The sequence below is a fragment of the Sinohyriopsis cumingii genome, chromosome 5, assembly GCF_028554795.1.
Source record: "Sinohyriopsis cumingii isolate HCF-2022 chromosome 5, ASM2855479v2, whole genome shotgun sequence".
In the NCBI taxonomy this organism is placed as follows: domain Eukaryota; kingdom Metazoa; phylum Mollusca; class Bivalvia; order Unionida; family Unionidae; genus Sinohyriopsis; species Sinohyriopsis cumingii.
The window spans coordinates 82972383-82990366 of record NC_142965.1 but is presented as its reverse complement, the minus strand read 5'-3'; the positions used below and the strand labels follow the sequence as shown (position 1 = coordinate 82990366).

General features: G+C 42.9%; 1 protein-coding gene across 1 annotated transcript in view; it reads left to right on the top strand.

Moving 5' to 3' along the window:
* Window positions 1-11470: 11470 nt before the first annotated feature.
* Window positions 11471-17984, top strand: part of LOC149799635 (dual specificity protein phosphatase 6-like) — a 41747-nt gene continuing 35233 nt past the window's right edge. The window contains exons 1-4 of the mRNA XM_089958229.1: window positions 11471-11859; window positions 12954-12972; window positions 14519-14572; window positions 16009-16071. Of these exons, the coding sequence (XP_089814355.1) occupies window positions 11471-11859; window positions 12954-12972; window positions 14519-14572; window positions 16009-16071 (525 nt within the window). The remainder of the gene's footprint in view (window positions 11860-12953; window positions 12973-14518; window positions 14573-16008; window positions 16072-17984) is intronic.

The window sequence follows — 17984 nt, the reverse complement described above, 5'->3', positions numbered from 1 at the left end:
AACTCCTTTTGTTCAAAGCCTTGCGTTTTCATCTGGATACTTCTCGACCTCAACAGGAAAAAAAGATTCGTCAACTTTTAGCGACCCAAGACGTGTATGACGATGTGTGTGTAGCTTGTGACTTACACCCTCATTGGACAGATGTTCGTGATTGGAAAAAGGGGGGTTTTGAGGCTTGGACCCAAGAAGTGGCCCAGTATGCACAAGAGTTGTTCAAGGAAAAAAGTTACTTTTCAACCTGTGTTAGTGACGGTGCCAGAAGAACCCGTCACCGAGAACAACCACTCGCTTCAGGACAGGACTGTCATGGACATGCCTGAAAGGTCATTCCGGGAGGACACTTGTGTGACAATACCTCATGTAGAGACTGTAAGAACATTACACACTGTCCCTAGGACATCTTGGTTACCCAAAACATGTTGTACAGACACTTGTTTATATTTCACTTTGATCGCTTTGCTGTGTTTTATATTCCTGTACATCACTATTTGGGTTGTATGTATTTTTGTCTTTCGTGTTCATATTTGAAACATTCAATAAACGTGTTCTGAAAAAGTATATAAACTCTTGTCTTGTTTGTTTTTTCGTGTCACAAGTGACATTTCTCATACCATGGCTACCTCTGCTGTCTCTGCTCCCTCTTCCTCTACTGTCAAAGTCATCGACGAACACTTAGATCGTGCCAGTTGGGAGGCTTTGTATCTTCGCCATCCCTTTAACATGCTCATTGCTGGACCTAGCGGTTCGGGCAAAACCGAATTCGTCAAACGTTTGATCGAACATAAACATCATTTGATCGATCGGCCCCCTCAACGGATCGTGTGGTGTTACAAAGAGTGGCAATCGGCGTACAGCCTTTTGCGAGAAAGTCAAGGCGATTCCATCGTGTTTGTGGAAGGCATTCCTAAAGAAGACGACGGCATCGTCTCTGACTCCCGTCTAACCCATTTGGTCATTTTCGACGACATGTTAGGAGAAGACGAAGAAGAAATTAAATTGTGGTTCACGCGCAAAGGGCATGACCGTAATGCCAGTGTCGTTTACATCACCCAAAATTTGTTTCAACAAAGTAAAGCCCATCGCACCATCAGTCTCAATGCGCATTACGTGGTCTTGTTTAAAAGCCCTCGAGATAAATCGCAAGTGCAAGTCTTAGCCAAACAGTTAGGAACGCCTTGGCTGACTCAGGCGTACGACGATGCCACTCAAACGCCACACGCCTATTTACTCGTCGATTTGAAACCTACGACCCCCGAGGATTTGCGATTTCGTACCCACTTGTTTCACCACTGGTGCCAAGACGGAGGGCCTGTCCTGTACACGTCTCCGTCCTCGACTTCATTTCACTCCCCATCAAAAAATCTATAAAAACCTCAGACCCTTTTTCGTCTGTCTCACACAGTGTGAACATGACGTCCCTTCAGTCGCATCTTCCCGTCAAATTGATTCGTGCCTTGTATGGCATCAGTCGAGAAAAAGATCCACAAACACGAGCCCGTGTCTTAGAAGCTAGTCTCAAAGAAGTCTTACGATGGTTCACGGTGACGGCACGTCAATTACTCCAAGGAATCATTCAGATTCCTCATCAAACCCAACGCTTTTTCGATCGAAACAAAGTCGCTTTGGTCCAACTGGCCGATCCCCGCATCGACACTCAAACCAAAAAACAAATCATTTTGAAACCTGGAGGGAGCGGTACTCTAGGAGGGGTCATCATTCGCTCACTCTTAAGATGGGATCCTAATGCCCCCAAAGTTATCCCCAAGACAAAAGTCCAACGAAGCCCCAAGAAGAAAAAGAAAAAGACCAAGTCCCCAAGAAGAATAACTTCTCCAGTGGCAGGACCCTCCTCTTACCAGACACCACCACCATCACCCCGGAAAAAGAAAAGAAGCCCCCAGAAAAAGAAACAGAGAAAAAGTCCCCAGAAAAAGAAAAGTCCACAGAAGAAAACTAGTCGCAAGAGAGGCACTTCGGCCAGGACGCAACCTTACACTCGCAAACCACGACCTGCCACAACGTCTCCGGCAGCCTCACGTTTGTCCACTTCTCCGTTGATGTCACCAGGAACTGAAGAGTACTTGGAGACGTTGATTACACCAAGAACTTCTCCGTTGATGACCCCCAAAAGAACTTCCCCAGTGGCAGGACCTTCCAATTTAGCGGCAGTGGCTGCTGCTCACAAAGTGCCTTCTCCCAAAATCAAAGTTCAAGAAAGATCGGGCATGTTACAAAGTTTACTGGATTTGTCCAAGCAAGAACTGGCTCGATTTAGTCCGTTACGTACCCCTGCACGACGTGTCATGCCTGTCCTCAAACTGATAAAACGTAAAGACAATCAGTGGCGACGCGTTCCAGTATAAAAAAGGCCTGTGACCGAGTAGAGTATCAGTGTTTTTAGGTGCTCCTAAAGACTCAAAGATGTCACCCTCCAGAAAACCCCAAGGAAAGAAAAGGAAAGGACTACCACCACGTTTAGCCAAACATGGGGACCTGTTATCTGTCCTGTCCAAAGCTTCTCCACCCCTACGAAAAAAACTCATTCAAACGGCCTCCAAAGAGGTCATCGATACCGTGTGCGAATGTTGTTTGAACGTTTTGAAAGGCACGATCCCTTTGTCCAAACACCAGAAACAATGCTTAGGCAAACATCGTCACGTTCTTCGGAAAATGGTTCAAAAGAAAATTCCCATTCGTCAAGAAAAGAAGATGTTGGTCCAACGTGGAGGCATTTTACCTCTCTTGTTAGGCCCCATACTGAAAGGAGTCTTGGGAACCATGTTGGGAGGACTGGTGGGAGCAAGATAAAAAGGCCTTCGGAAGTCCCAAGATCTCAGAATTCACCCCTGACAACCCCATGGAAGGACGAAAACTAGCTTTAGTGCCTTACAAACGATGGATGGAATACCATCGGTGGCAAGAACAACGCACCCCGCATTTACCTCCCAATCCCAATTTGAGCGAGATGTCCCAGTTACAACACGAATTGCAATCCTTGCTGGATCGCCAAGATTTGTCCGAAACAGAAAAATCGCAAAAGTACGGTCAACTCTTGCAAAGACTGCAACTCTTTCACCAGAAAGCTTTAGACGAAACAGCTCTACCCACTCTGAAAGATTTTAAGACCTTGATGAAAAGTCCAGCACCATCACCAGTACCAGTACCAGTACCAGTACCACCAGTACCCGTGACCAAGACAGAAAAAGGAAAAGAAGAAGAAGAAGAAGGGTTTCAAACTCCACCAGAAAAAGTACGCAAGTTAACAACACCACCTACCTCCAGAATTGGATGGATTAAAAAGATGATGGCCACCCCTTCTTCCTCACAAGAGAAAAAGAAAGTGAAGACAGAAGTGAAGACAGAAGTGAAACAAGAACCGATATCCCCTGCTCAGACATCCTCCTCCTCTTCGACACCTATTGCTGGCCGCACACGCAAAGCCTTGCAATCCAAGAAAATACCCCAAGAGAAAAAGAGTAGTCTCTTCCAAGAGTGGGTGCCTTATTAAGACACCAATCAACACAAAAAATGGAAAAAGTCTTAGCTAGCATTTACTACGATCCCTCCCATCCTGCAGGTTACGCAGGAGTTCAAAAATTGTATCATGCTGCCAAAACGCGACTGAAAAGTCTCCGTTTACCTCAAGTGCAACGATGGTTACAAGAACAAGCTACCTACACTTTACACAAACCCATTCGACGCAAGTTTGCCAGAAGTCGCACCCGAGTGGAAGGCATCGATCATCAATGGCAAGCCGATTTAGCCGATGTCTCTCATTTGGCCAGCTACAATCGTGGTTACAAATATTTGTTCTGTGTCATCGACGTCTTTTCCAAATTTGCCTGGGTCGTGCCCTTGACTTCCAAATCCAGCAGCGAGTTAGTGCGAGCCCTGCAACGGGTGTTGAAACAAAGCGGTCGTCGCCCTCTTCGATGGCAAACGGACAAAGGCACCGAATTTCTGAACCAAGCTTTCCAAAAAGAATTAAAGAAACGTGACATTCATTTTTTTACCACCGAGAATCCCGAAACCAAAGCCAGCATCGTGGAACGTTTTCAACGCACTTTGAAAGAACGCATGTGGAAATATTTTACGCATCACCACACTCTGAAGTACATCGACATCTTACCGCACCTGGTGCAAGCGTACAACCAATCTTACCATCGAAGCATCGGACGTGCCCCGCAAGACGTGACTCCCGACAACGAAGTGCTGGTGTTCGAGCGCCTGTTTGGTACGTCCCCGACGAGGGCTGTCCCCAAGAAAAGTGGAGAGTTGGCCGTAGGAGATTGGGTGCGCATTGGCAAAACCAAACGCACTTTCGACAAAGGTTACTTACCTAACTGGACGACCGAATTGTTTCGCGTCACTGGACGAGTGCATGGCCGTCATCCTGCCGTCTATAAATTGGAAGACATGAACGGAGAAGTACTCAAAGGAACGTTTTATTTGCCCGAGTTACAACGTGTCACCAAAAAAGAAGACGACGTGTACGACATCGAAAGCATTCTCGAACGCAGAACCCGTAAAGTGGGCAAACGACGTGTCAAAGAAGTCAAAGTACGTTGGAAAGGATATCCACCCAGTTTCGATTCTTGGATCGACGCTTCGCAAGTCATCGACTATAAAAAGAAGAAGTGACCATCATGCCCTTTCACACAGCAGACGCAGCTACGTCGTCGACCAGTCCTTCTTCCCCTAGTTCTTCTGTGCAAGATTTACAAAAACAACCCTTGTGGGTGTGGTGTGGAGAACGTGTGCCTAAAACGCAAATCGTCTTTTTCTGCCAAATCTTCGTGGTGTATTGTGTCATCGGGGCAGCCATCGCCAATTTGAGTTTGCAACAAGGAGACAAACAATTGTGGACCATTTTATTGAGCAGTTGCATCGGTTACCTGCTTCCCAATCCCTCCCTGAAATTCTCCTCGAACGGGAACGTTGTGTCCAGTGCCAGTGCCAGTCACCACTCCAACAACCACAACCAGAACCCCATTTTGGGCGGAGACACACCTCTGACATCCACTAATATTCCCTCGGACAGCCACAGAACTCTGGAATTATGAGTCACCAAAACCAATTTTACTTAACCTTACCCAGTGACAGTTCCATGGAGGTGTTTCCCAACAACACGTTGTGCTGTTACACGGCCAAATTACCTCAAGCCATCCCCTTAGATCACGAAGCCCATTGGGAAGTGGCTTTAGTAGAAATGATTCACCCGACCCAAGTCCTCAATGTCGTTGCCAATCAAAATGTTTTTGATGTGGAAGTTTATGACGAACAAATACAACAGTGGATGGATACCCATAGCAAATATAAGCATAAAACCCCTAGCACAAAAAATCTAAAGTACACCATCTATCACTTGTTCGTTCCCCAAGGGTATTATTTTAGTGGTCAACATTTGGTCAACACCATAGCCACCAGGTTTAATGGCGTGTTTGGGGAAGCTTTTAAGAATGTCAAGAACAAAACTGTCACCCTGGAATACCACAAAACAGCTCGTCGCTTCCTGATAAAATTTCCTGAGGATAAAATCATGGGTTTCTATTTTTGTGATGAATTGTTTGACATGTTGGGCGGTGACATGGAGATGAGGAAGAGAGTAGAACAACAAAAAAAAACCCCCGAATTATCCATCATTTACGACAACGATACTTTTGGCCAGTATTTTCGTACCCCGGTTGAACTGAACCAAGGACAGAATTTGATGTTCGTGTATTCCGATGTGGTGGAATACAACGTGGTGGGACACACCTCCGTGCCGTTACTGCGTGTCATTCCTTTCAAAGTGGATTCTGCCGCAAACGCTGACGAGGAAGGTGGAAACACTTACCACGTCCACCGCGAATTTGTCCATCCTCACTATTTGCCGGTCAGCAAGTCGTATTTGGACACGGTCAACATTACTATAAAAGGAGATCTGGGACAAAATATTCCATTCACCAAAGGAAAAGTCACGGTGAAACTCCATTTTCGAAAACGGTTCTCTCACGACTCGTAAGCAAGTCATGTATCCAGTGTACCGAGGGGTGGCTCGACAGCGAGGACACGGTTTAGGAGATATGTTAAAATCGGCCTTTCGTTCGGTGGCCCCGGTGTTGAAACCGATGGTGACACGCGGATTGCACGCCTTGAAAGATGCGGCACTGACGCAAGGCAAAGAATTTCTCCAAAATGTCATCATCGACAAACAAAACCCTAAAGAAGCCTTCATGAGGGCAGGCAAAAATGTCTTGCTGCAAACGGGCAAAGACATTTTGGGCCGACGAGACACACCTATAAATGCCCTGCACGCTACCGAGTCAGGCATTCAGCAAGGACAAGGCAGAAAGAGACGACGAAGAAAACACCCTTTCACCAGACTTCAAGCGAGAAAGGCCAAGAAAAGAAGAACCGTTCGAGACTTAGACGTTTTCGATTATTGAGACACAGAACAAAAAAATGATGCACCGAGAGTCTTGCGCTTGTTCCAAGACGGAACTGGATCTGTTTGCCATGCCCCCCACCATGATGACCATGCAAGAATCTCAGTGGGTGGAATTTCACCCCGTCTCCTCATTGACCGATTCCGCTCGCATCGAGTTTGAAATCAAAGGACAGCCCGAAGATTACATCGATCTGAATAGCAGTTACTTGTACCTGAAAGTCAAAATTCTAGATAAGACTGGAGGTGCTATAGACGATGAAGCAGTAGCTCCCGTCAACAATTTCATGCATTCCTTGTTCAGTGGAGTGGACTTGTACTTGAATAACAAACTGGTCAGTAGCAGCATGGATACTTACCCTTATCGTGCCTACCTGGAAAATCTCTTGACGTACGGAATAGATGCCAAGAACACTCATCTCAATTCCTGTGTAGTATGGGAAGCTGACGAAACAGGCGAGTTTGAAACATTCGAAACTGATCCATCAGCCAAAAAAAACAATGCGGGATTTATAGAACGAAGAGACAGAATCAAAGGAGTCGACAAAAGTTTAGAACTGATGGACCGTTTGCATTTGGACATGTGGTTGCAAGAGAAATATTTGCTAAACGGAGTGAATGTTCGCCTGAGACTGAATCGGAGCAGTACCGCTTTCCATTTATTGGGTAATGCTGACGAGTACAAAACCAAAATCCTAGAAGCCAGACTCTACGTACGCCGTGTGGAAGTGTTACCTAAAGTGGGAAACGACATCAGTCAGACGTTGAGCAGAACGACCGCCAAATATCCCATACGACGCGTGGAAGTGAAAACGTTCACCATTCCTGCTGGACAGCGATCCATGATCGAAGATCATCTATTCCAAGGACAGTTACCCAAACGTTTGATCGTTGGTATGGTCGAGAATACAGCCTTCAACGGAGCCTTCGCTAAAAATCCTTTCAACTTTGAACACTTTGACGTGTCTAAGATCGAAGTCAGTCGCGATGGCAAGACCTTGTGTACCCGACCTTTCGAACCTGACTTTAAAAACAAGAATTACTTGAGATCGTACTTGTCCTTGTACGAAGCCACCGGTCAGTTAGGAACCAACACCAGTCACGGTATTACGTACGAAGATTATGCAGGAGGCTATGCTTTGTGGGCGTTTGATTTCACTCCAGACCAAGGCAGCGACGAGGGACATTTCCACCCTATAAAATCCGGCCAGATTCGTGTGGAACTTCAGTTTGCAAATCCTCTGCCAGAGACAGTGAACGTCATCCTGTATGCAGAATTCGATAATACCATAGAAATCAACAGTTTGAGAGAAGTCATTCTAGATTATTAGAAGCCATGGAAGACTGTTATCCCTCTTTACAAAGTGAAGAAACTTTGGACATGAAATGTAAGGAGACCGTGGAAGGAGAATCCCAAGACGAAGAAATTGTCATGATGAAGTCGAGATGGCCAGAACAAGAAGCCCATTTAGTCTCCTGTTTTGCCAAACACTTGGTGGACAAAATGACGGAATTGATCAAGAAAAATTGCTATGGATGTCAAAACGATCATCCCAGTCAAATTCAACACGATAAATGCCTGATGTTAAGTCAAGAAGAAAAATTGGACGAGTATCTGGACGAAGCTTGGAGTCTCATCTCGAACGAAGACGTGTTGCACCAGTGGTATAAAGACTTGCGTGAACATTCTTGTCCACCATTAACCACTCAAGAGATCCATCGTATCGAAGCTCTCCTGAATCAGAGTGAGGAAACAGAACGAATAACCGTTTATTCGTCAGACATTTTCAAGCAAAAAGTCAGGATCGAATTGACGACGTATTATTACCTGTGAAGAAGAAGAAAAAAACACACACAAAACAATGGATACCTGGGAACTTTATTACCTTTTGAACCACAGTTCGTATACGTCTTCTTGGAATCCCGTCGTCTGTGCTAAAGATGAACTCCCTCATCGCAAACCTAAAGACCATCAAGCTTACGTGATCAACACGGACGAAAGTCATCTCCCAGGAACCCACTGGGTAGCCGTCTACTTTCCTCAAGAAGGATGTGTGGAATATTTCGATTCGTACGGATTGCCCCCTTTGGAAGACGATATCATCGACTTCATGAGAAGAAATGCTCAAACCACCCGATTCAATAACGTGAAATTACAAGGCACAGATTCCTTGGTGTGTGGACAATATTGCGTGTATTTTCTGCATCATCGCAGCCTGGGCTATTCCTTAGAACATTTAGTGACTCATTTCGATCCTCGTTCTTCTGCTAGAAACGATGTGAAAGTAGATCGATGGTTTTGTGACCATTATGCTTATCTTTTGTCTCAAGCTAGGAAACGTAGTGTCCATCAATGGCCTAATGATTTCCAACAGTGGAAATCACAATTTCATTCACAACGTTGTCAGCCTTGTTTAAAGTAGATTGTATTTGAAGAAAAAAATGTTTGTGATTTGAAAAAAATTGTTTGATGTTATAGTGTTGGATTATTGTTAAAAATGTTGTTGTTTAGTGTTAAGTGATTTTTGAATAAAAATTGTTGTGTTTAGAAAAAATGCCTTTGTGGTTTGTTTAGCTAGAAGAATGTTGGATTGATGCTCTTTCATTTCTTACTATCCCTCTCATGAACGTTGCGGCTCGAAAACCGTGTGGGGGATGTTTTCCTTCACGTCCGCGCTTTCACTTTAAGAACCGGGTTGTTCCCAGTCTAGCCATCCATTGTCGACTCATCCTCCTAAGAAGATGTGCTCCAAACTAGCTAAGCTCAACGAAGCCTACGTGAATCTACATAGGGTCAGACACAGTCTGATACCGAAACCAGAAGAAATAGAGAATGTGAGAATGTTAAAAATCACTGAAGACCTGATAGAAGAGCTCTTCAGAGAAGAAATGAACAGGGAGAAAGAAGAATGGACAGAGAAGTACAGACTTCAGAGACAGCAGCAACAGCAGCAACAACAGCAACAGCAGCAACAGCAGCAACCTGAAGCTGACAGAGGCTTTGTCGATTGTCGTATCGACACCAAAGAATTCTTCTTCTCTTTCCGAAGAAGCAGACCTATTGCCAGAAAGTCTATCCTCAGAGGACATCGCATTCTTAGAAACTAAAACAGAATGCCATAGCAAAACAAAAAACAGCCCTTTTCAGGGCTACCCAATACTCTAGAAAAGAAATAACTATTAATTTGCCAATGTGTGTAGGTAGAGTAGTGAGAAAATAAACACTAACTCTTTCTTAAAGAATGTGAGGGTATGAGTTTGTGTGTTTGTGTAATTGTGTTTGTAAGTGAAAAAATAGATTGATGTCTATAGTAGATTAAAATGATGTTAGTTTTTTGGCTGTTTGAGGTGTATATTTGTGGTTAGATTGGATTGCCTTGCGTATGTGGATAGTCTATTGAAGTGATGGGTAGCATAAAAACGTGAGTGAGTGTTTCTTTTAGGTCCGCGCGTTGTTGTTGTTTCTTGGTCATGATCTAGGTAAGATGAATTTTATGTTTTTAGGGGATGTTTTCCTTCACGTCCGCGCTTTCAGTATAAAATGAAACTCGTTCGGCAGTCCAGCTACCCTTGTTGATTGATCAACACCAAAAATGAACACGAGACTGGAGAAACTGTTGGAACTTCATGTGCATCTGGAATATGCCAGGCGCATATTAAATGAACTGGCCGCGGAAGCCATTGTCGAGGAGGGAAGGATAAGAGAGGAGGAGAGAAGATATAAAGAAGAAGAAAGAAGATATAAAGAGGAAAGAAGAAACAAAGAAGAGGAGGAGGAAAAGGAGAGAAGAAATTTCAAAATCCCAGAGAGCGAAAATTGGGATTCTGAAGCGACATATCCTGCCTCTGCTCTCTCCCCCCAAAAGGTAAAAAGTAACTGGGGGATAAGATGTGTATGTGGCGCCAGGCCTGGAAGGTGCCACCATTAACCAGGTGTCCATGAAGTTCCAAACAAAACAGCCCTTTTCAGGGCTACCCAATACTCTAGAAAAGAAATAACGATCAATTTGCCAATGTATGTAGGTAGAGTAGTGTGAATATAAACACTAACTCTTTTTAATGTGTGAGGGTATGTGTTGGTGTGTTTGTGTTAGTAAGAGTAAAGGTATGTTTGTGCGAATAGTAGATTATGATTGGGTCATCATCTAGGTAAGATCCATTTTATGTTTTAGGGGGATGTTTTCCTTCACGTTCGCGCTTTTCGTATAAGAACCCACAGTATTCGTTGTTCAAACCATTCTGCAAAGAATACAAAAAGAAGATGGCGTCAAACCACCTTAACAAAATGGAAAAATTGCAAAACGTCATGGACAATTTAGGAATGTTTGAGCAAATGTTGGTTAACCTAAACGAGGATCACTACTCATATAGTCCCCATAGAGTGAAGATGGAGATAAACAATTTACGAAAAATGAAGGTAATCATTAGTGATCTGTTGAAAGAAATAAAGGAGGAAAAGGAGGATGAAGAGGAAAGGATAAGGATGAGAGAATGGAATGAAAAAATTGAAAAAGAAGAAGAAAATGAAAAGAGGAAGAAAGAAGAGGAGGAAGAGAAGAAAGAAGAGGAGAAGAAAAAAAAGAAAGAGAAGAAGAGTGTAGGAGATAAAATAAGAACTTGGTGGAGGAAAAGAAGAAATTAGAAGAAGAAGAAAACCCAAAGGCCCTTTTCAGGGCCAGCCATATATCTCGAAAAGAGATAGTCTTTGAATTGCCTACCCCTTTTTTTAATTTTTTTTTAAAAATTTTTAAAAAAAAAAATCCCATGTTCAATTCCCCTTGTCCGTAAAGTGACCCACGATTTATTGCCATGTTCAATTCCCCTTGTCCGTAAAGTGACCCACGATTTATTCCCATGTTAAATTCCCTTGTCCGTAAAGTGACCCACGATTTTTCGCCATGTTAAATTTCCCTTGTCCGTAAAGTGACCCAAGGGTGTTTTTAATGCTAATTCCCATTGTCCGTAAAGCGCCCCCTTTCACTACTTATGACTACTTTACACCCACCATGACCAACCCAGATAAGATCTGGGACAAATTCTATGATGATCTGGGGTATCTTATTGCAGAAGTACCAACAGGCAAACAAGCTTGTCATCATTAGTGACTTCAATGCTGGAGTTGATAGCCATACATGGGTAGGTGTCACTGGCAAAAGCAACAACAATGGACTCTTCATACAGAGAAAATGCGTTGAACATGACCTCCAAATCACCGCCAGAGTATTTCGCCTGCCAAACAGCAACAAGCCATCTTGGATACACCCATTCTCGAATCACTTGCAAATAGACTATGTGATCGTCAGGTTAAGAGACATGCTGGATGTCAAAGCGAAGGATGCCATTAGAACTGTAGAATGCTGGACTGACCTCGGGCTCATAGTATCCAAGCTGATTATCCGAATTCAACCTAGCAGACGAACACAAGGCAAAAGGTTCCGCAAAAGCTTTTGAATGTGAAACATTCATTTGTTGAAGAACTTTGTGGCCAACTGGATACAACATAATGTTGAGGAAAATTGGGAATCCTTTAGTGGCTCTGGGTACTCATCTCAGTCCCACCACACCAAATCTCAAAACTGGTTTGATGAGAACAAAACTGCCACTCGGAAACGTCTAAATGAGGAACTTTCTCTATCTAGACAGCACTTCATCATCTAGGAATGCAGCCTTTAACAACATCAAGAGCATTGTGAAGTGGTACGATGGTACAAATAATTGGTAGCTTATACTAGAAGTACCAACATGTGGATTTATTTGAGAGTAATAAAAAAGGATTGTAATAAAAGTATGTGTTGGACAGAATATCAAAAAGTGTGTTTGGGAAATTGGTGAAAAAGTGGTATGTTAGACAGTAATGAAAAGTATATTGGAAAGTAATCAAAAGGAGGTGTTGAATAGTAACGACAAATTCTAATAGAAGTTGGGGTCATATATGTTTCCGGTTTCTAATTAGATCATGAGTCAGACATATAAAGACGGGGGTACTAGTCCAGCAAGTGTCGGGTCTAGGTACGAGACCTGAATTCCCTCGCCCTTCACAAGTGGGACTGTTCCTTCTGTGTTTCCACAAGGTCGGTTCATCATATCTCAATCCACAGGTGCTAGACGCGAGCTTGATGTTGAGGAAAAAAATTAATAATTTAAAGGAAAAATCATACAGACTGACAAAAATACCTTAGATTACACCCATGACCCGTTCTGACATAGGACCATCTCTATCATAATATATAAGAAAGAAGGTACGGAACTTCCAAATACTTCATTCCACCCATGACCCTCGATTTCCTTCTGCTATTTCCGTTTGTTAAGGCACATGACCATACTGTACGGCTTGTTTTACTCCTGATATATTTTTTTATCCATCAAGCCGTCATTGACGTTTCTGCGTTGTACCAAACTGATGTTACGGGCTCCGAAATGTGCGATATTTGCGAATTTTTTCGTTTTGGACAAGTGCGTGCACATGTGAAAACCGCTACATGTACCATGTTTTCAACTCTATGGTACATCCCTTCTTGAATTACAGAACAGTGGAAGATGCAGAAGTAAGTTTTTACTTACCATTAACTCGATTTAACTTTAGGAATCCTGTTCTATGCAAGAATTATACATTATCTTCTTCACTGCACATGCATTGTATACATGCGACTCTATTTTCAAAATAGGTAAACTATGCGGCACACACGTCAACGCCGAAATATGACTGACTCAAAAGGTTATACTTATTGTCACATAAGCTCGGACTTTGAGAGTAAAAAAATCGCAAGTTTCGGAGCCCGTAACTTCAGTTTGGCACATCGCATGGAGATTGTTAACTAGTTGCATTGCTTGTATAAACCTGTTATGGGCGATATATATTTTTCGAAGGGTAATGATAACCTAATGGTGTTTTCTAACAACAGTGAAGCTGTTATAATGGAGGACGACAAGCTACAGTTATTTCAGGTTTCCAGTTGTTTCATGTGTCAGACATATAAAGACAAGGGAACTAATCCATCAAGTGTCGGGTCTAAGTACGCGCACAGGCGTAACCAAGCCCTATGCGACCTGAAATCCCTCGCCCTGCACAAGTGGGGCTGCTCCATTGGTGTTTTCACAAGGTCTGATCATCACGATATTTCATTCCTTATACTAATTGCACTGCATGGAATTTGTTAACCGATTGCATTCGTTGTGGAAACCTGTTAGGGACGTTATATGGTTTTTAAAGGGTAAATATAAGGCTAATGGGGTATACTAGTAACGATGCAGGTTATTATAATGGAGAGTGAAAAAGCTGCAATTCAATTTTTCCCTGTTTATCTATGGCTTTGAGAAAATACAAGATGTTTTTGTATGTCAAGTTTAGGTTGGGATTGGTCTGTTCCAAAAAATCCAGGTATGTTGGTGGAGAACCTATGGACTTATGTAGGGTTGTAAATGTTTCCCTATGTGTCTGGAGTTTGTGGCACACATTAAAGACGTTCTGTACATTCTCAGGGGTTGGGCAGTGAAGGCAATTGTGACCCCAATCTCTGTTGATCGGTAGGTATTTTCCGAAACTGCTGGCTAATAGGGTTCTATTAATGGATTTTGGTGGTGTTTATTATCCAGCTTTGGTGTTTAGGCATTCCTGCACACTGTTGTTTTTGGATAGAATATAGTGCACGACCCTATAGGCAGTTGTCCCATTCGTGTTGCCATTTTTGTGTGAATGTCCTGCCTATGATGCTATAAATTTCCTTGATACTATAGTTCAGCTTACTATCTTCGATTTCTTTGAGTTTTTGTTTTGCTGCTAAATCCGCTTTTTCATTTCCAAGGATGTCGATGTGAGAGGGTACCGACATAAATTCTATAAACTGGTTGTTACATTCCAAGCTCTTTAAAGTAGATTAGTATCTTTAATGAAATTCTCTCGCTTGTCAGAGTGTTCGGTTTATATTGATTTTAAAACGCTTAATGAATTACTAATACTTATAGATTTGCGGATATTGTTTGATTGGACCCAGTTGAGTGCTTTCAAAAAAGTCCAGAAGTCTGCTGTATAAATGGAGCAATTGTCTGGAAATCTGTTTCCTAATTCTGTATTCTTTTCTGGTATAACTACAGGTTATTGGTTTTGGACCTGTCAGTGTAAATTTTGATGTAGTTCTTTTAGATCAGGTTAATATCTTATAGCATTCTTGATCTAGTGGATGGTCTTGTTAGAATTCTTGTTTTGTTGCTTGTAGGTTGATTTTTGGTGTTTTCCATGTCCATGGTACTGGATCAGGAAATTTAATTGGGACTGTTTCTAGGCCTTATAGGTCTAAAGTCTTACTTAATTCGTGGATCCTCTTTCCTCATGGTAGATTTGGTACTAATTTGCGGCTGAATGCAGAGTTGCATCTTATGATAATTGATTCGGTGGGATGTGAATCTCCATGTATTGAGATTCATGCCGCATATATATGTATTAGCTCTTCTCTTCTGCGTGTGAGTGGTGGTTCTCCTGCAAGTATCTGAAGTTCTTCTTTGAGAGTATTTGTATGCTTACCTGTGCATATACGTAATGCTTTGGATTGAATAGTATCCAATTTTGATAGTACGTTTGGCTTGGCTGAAGCATAAACTTGACATTCATAATCCAATTTAGACCTTTTTAGGGCTCTATATAATATCAAAAGCATATCTTGGTTGGCACCCCGGTTAAATCCTAAAATCTTTTTAAATAGGTTTAAGTCTTGATTGCACGCATAGATAAGTTCCAAGATATGATAAGATCAGGGACGTCATTTCAACATTTTTTTTGGGGGGGGAGGGGGGCAACACCTGATTCATGCAAATATCAACGCGCTGGCTCAGACTGAATAACAGATGAGAGAGATAGTAATAGCATGGACGTCATTTCAATTTTTTCAGGATGGCGGCAAAACGTTACGGGCTTGTTAATTTTCGCATGTAGGCTACATCAGTATTACATCACATGCAAACTCGGGGGGGGGGGGGGGGGGGAGGGGCAAATCTCCCCGCCTCCCCCAAATGACGTCCCTGCGTAAGATGTTCATCGTAATGCATACCTAATAATTTTGCTATCTTTTCGAATTTTATTTGTACGCCTTGGACGAATAGGCTTGTGTAATTTGATTTGGGGGAGAACATTACTCCTACTGTTTTTCCGTTGGAGAGTTTAAATCCCCATTCGTCGGTTCAGCGGCCGATTTGATTTAAACTCTTTCTTTTTTCTGAGATTGTTTGATTACTGGCATGGTTTCCAGCCTTCCGGATGCCGCCGTCATCTGCAAACTGGGATAAGTCAGAGCGCTCAAGGTCATTAACCATTATGTTGATTAGGATGGGTGCCGTTCTCTCGCACACGTGTTTCTGAGTATTGATCCCTTTTTTTGTCCTGATTTGGCGTCCGTTTAAGAAATTGGCTATCCACCGGTGCAATTTTCCATTGATACCGTAATAATTTAATTTAACAATTAGGCCGTTGGTCCACACCAGATCAAAGGCTTTATCCAGGTCGAGAAAAATTGCAATGAGGGTGCGATCGCATTTTCTCTTGGCGTTAAATGCTAATTTGATGCATGATTTAGCTTAAATAATTGTTCTAGGGTGGATCTTTTACTGCGGAAGCCGCTTTGGTTTTTGGAAATCAGGTTGTTGATTTCTACAAGGTATCTAAGTCGGTTATTAATCATCGTTTCCATCACTATACATATGTTGTCTACAGGATATTGGTCTGTATGATGTTATTTCTGTTGGGTCTTTGCCCCTTTTTGGAATTCCGATGGCTTGCTTCCATTTCTGGGAATTTGTTCCGGTTCTCCATGATGTATTAATAAGGTCGAGAATTGCGTTTTCCATATTTTCCGGTATATTCTTGTAAATTTCGTATCCCAAACTGTCTTCTCCAGGTGGTCTTGATTTCTTTCCCTTGAGCGCGGTTTTCCATTCTTGAATGCTAAATCTATGTTTAGCGGGCTATTTTTAGCTTCCAGATCATGAAAGCGGTAAGGGAATTTGTTATCTACAACTATTCGGTGATTCTAGTAGGGGGTTGTGTGGTTACTATTACTGCTCATTTCCGCAAAATGTTTGGCAAGTATGTCTGCATTTGCTTTGTTTGTTTGTGCTACTGTTATTTGGCATGGTTTTTGTTGTCTTTCCTTTCAGTGCCATAGGGGCCCCGAGTGGCCGAGTGGTCTAAAGCGGTCTCCTTCACGGATCATTGCCATCTCACCTCTGTCTGCGTGGGTATGTGAGAAAGCTTGCCGGTAGTATCTCGTGGGTCGGTGGTTCTTTCTGGGGTTTCCCCGGGTTCTTCCTCCACCATTAATACTAGCCGCCATGTATAGCCTCTCTTGTGCTGAAAAATGTCGTTAAACCCTCTAACAACATCATTGCCTTAAGTTTGCTTCATACCTGTTTAGCACTGCATTTGACATCTAGGTTTGAGCATTAAGTTCGCCACGAGTTTTCTTTCGCAGTTCGAATAACTAAGTTTGCAGATTTTTCTTTGGATTTGTTTGTGAGAAAATCCAGGGATTGTCCTGAACGTCTGAATCTGTTTAGGGCCCTTTTCTTTTCCTTGAGCGCTTTTCTGCAGTCATCGTTCCACCATGGGACTTACGGTTTTGCATTTGTGATGTTTCCTCACCCTGTCATGGGTATACTCCTGGTTGCGGACGTTGTTAGACTTTCTATTATATTTTGATTGAATATGTCTCCTCATGCATACGAAATACCGTGGCTGGTGTTGGTCCATAACTGTCCCATGGCTTCGTACAGGGACAAGTACGACCATAAGTGATTCTTCTGGTTCGAAAGGTCGGGTACACAATTTCTTGCCATCGCGACTGACTTCGAGTTGGGACACTCCTTAGTGCTTAAACTGGAAAGGATTTTGATCGTCGGCTCCGTTGAGGGCTTCATTGCAAAGGAGGCCAACGATTAAACGTTTGGGTAACTGTCCTTGGAACAGATGATCTTCGTTCTTGGATCGGAGTCCAGAGGCAACGGCGAAAGTTTTAACTTACACGCATCGTATCGGATACTTGGCAGTCGTTCTGCTCAAAGTGTGACTGATGTCCTTTCCCACTTTAGGTTACACTTCCACACAACGCACGTAAAGTCTGGCTTCTTGGATGATGGTTTCATACTCAATGGCACGAGCAATCAAATGGAAAACTGTACTGCTGAGATCCAGTTTCAGACGGATATCCACTCCGTTCAACAAGTACTTGTCTTGCAACCACATGTCCAAATGCAAACGAACCATCAGTTCTAAAGTTAGTCCTTGCGGTTAAACTTGTCCTCGCATGCTGTGTCAGGTTTCCATACCACGCAAGTACCCAGATGAGCGTTCCTGGTCTCTTTTCCGTATGTCAAGAGATTTTCCAGGTGCGCTCGGTAAGGTTAAATATCCATGATACTGCTAACGAGTTTGTTATTCAAGTACAAATCCCGCTTCAGTGAACAAGGCAAACATGAAATTGTTGATGGGAGCTACTCTAGCATCGGCTCCTGGAGCGGTGTCGTCCGTTTTAATCACTTTGACTTTCAGGTACTAGTAACTGCTATTCAGATC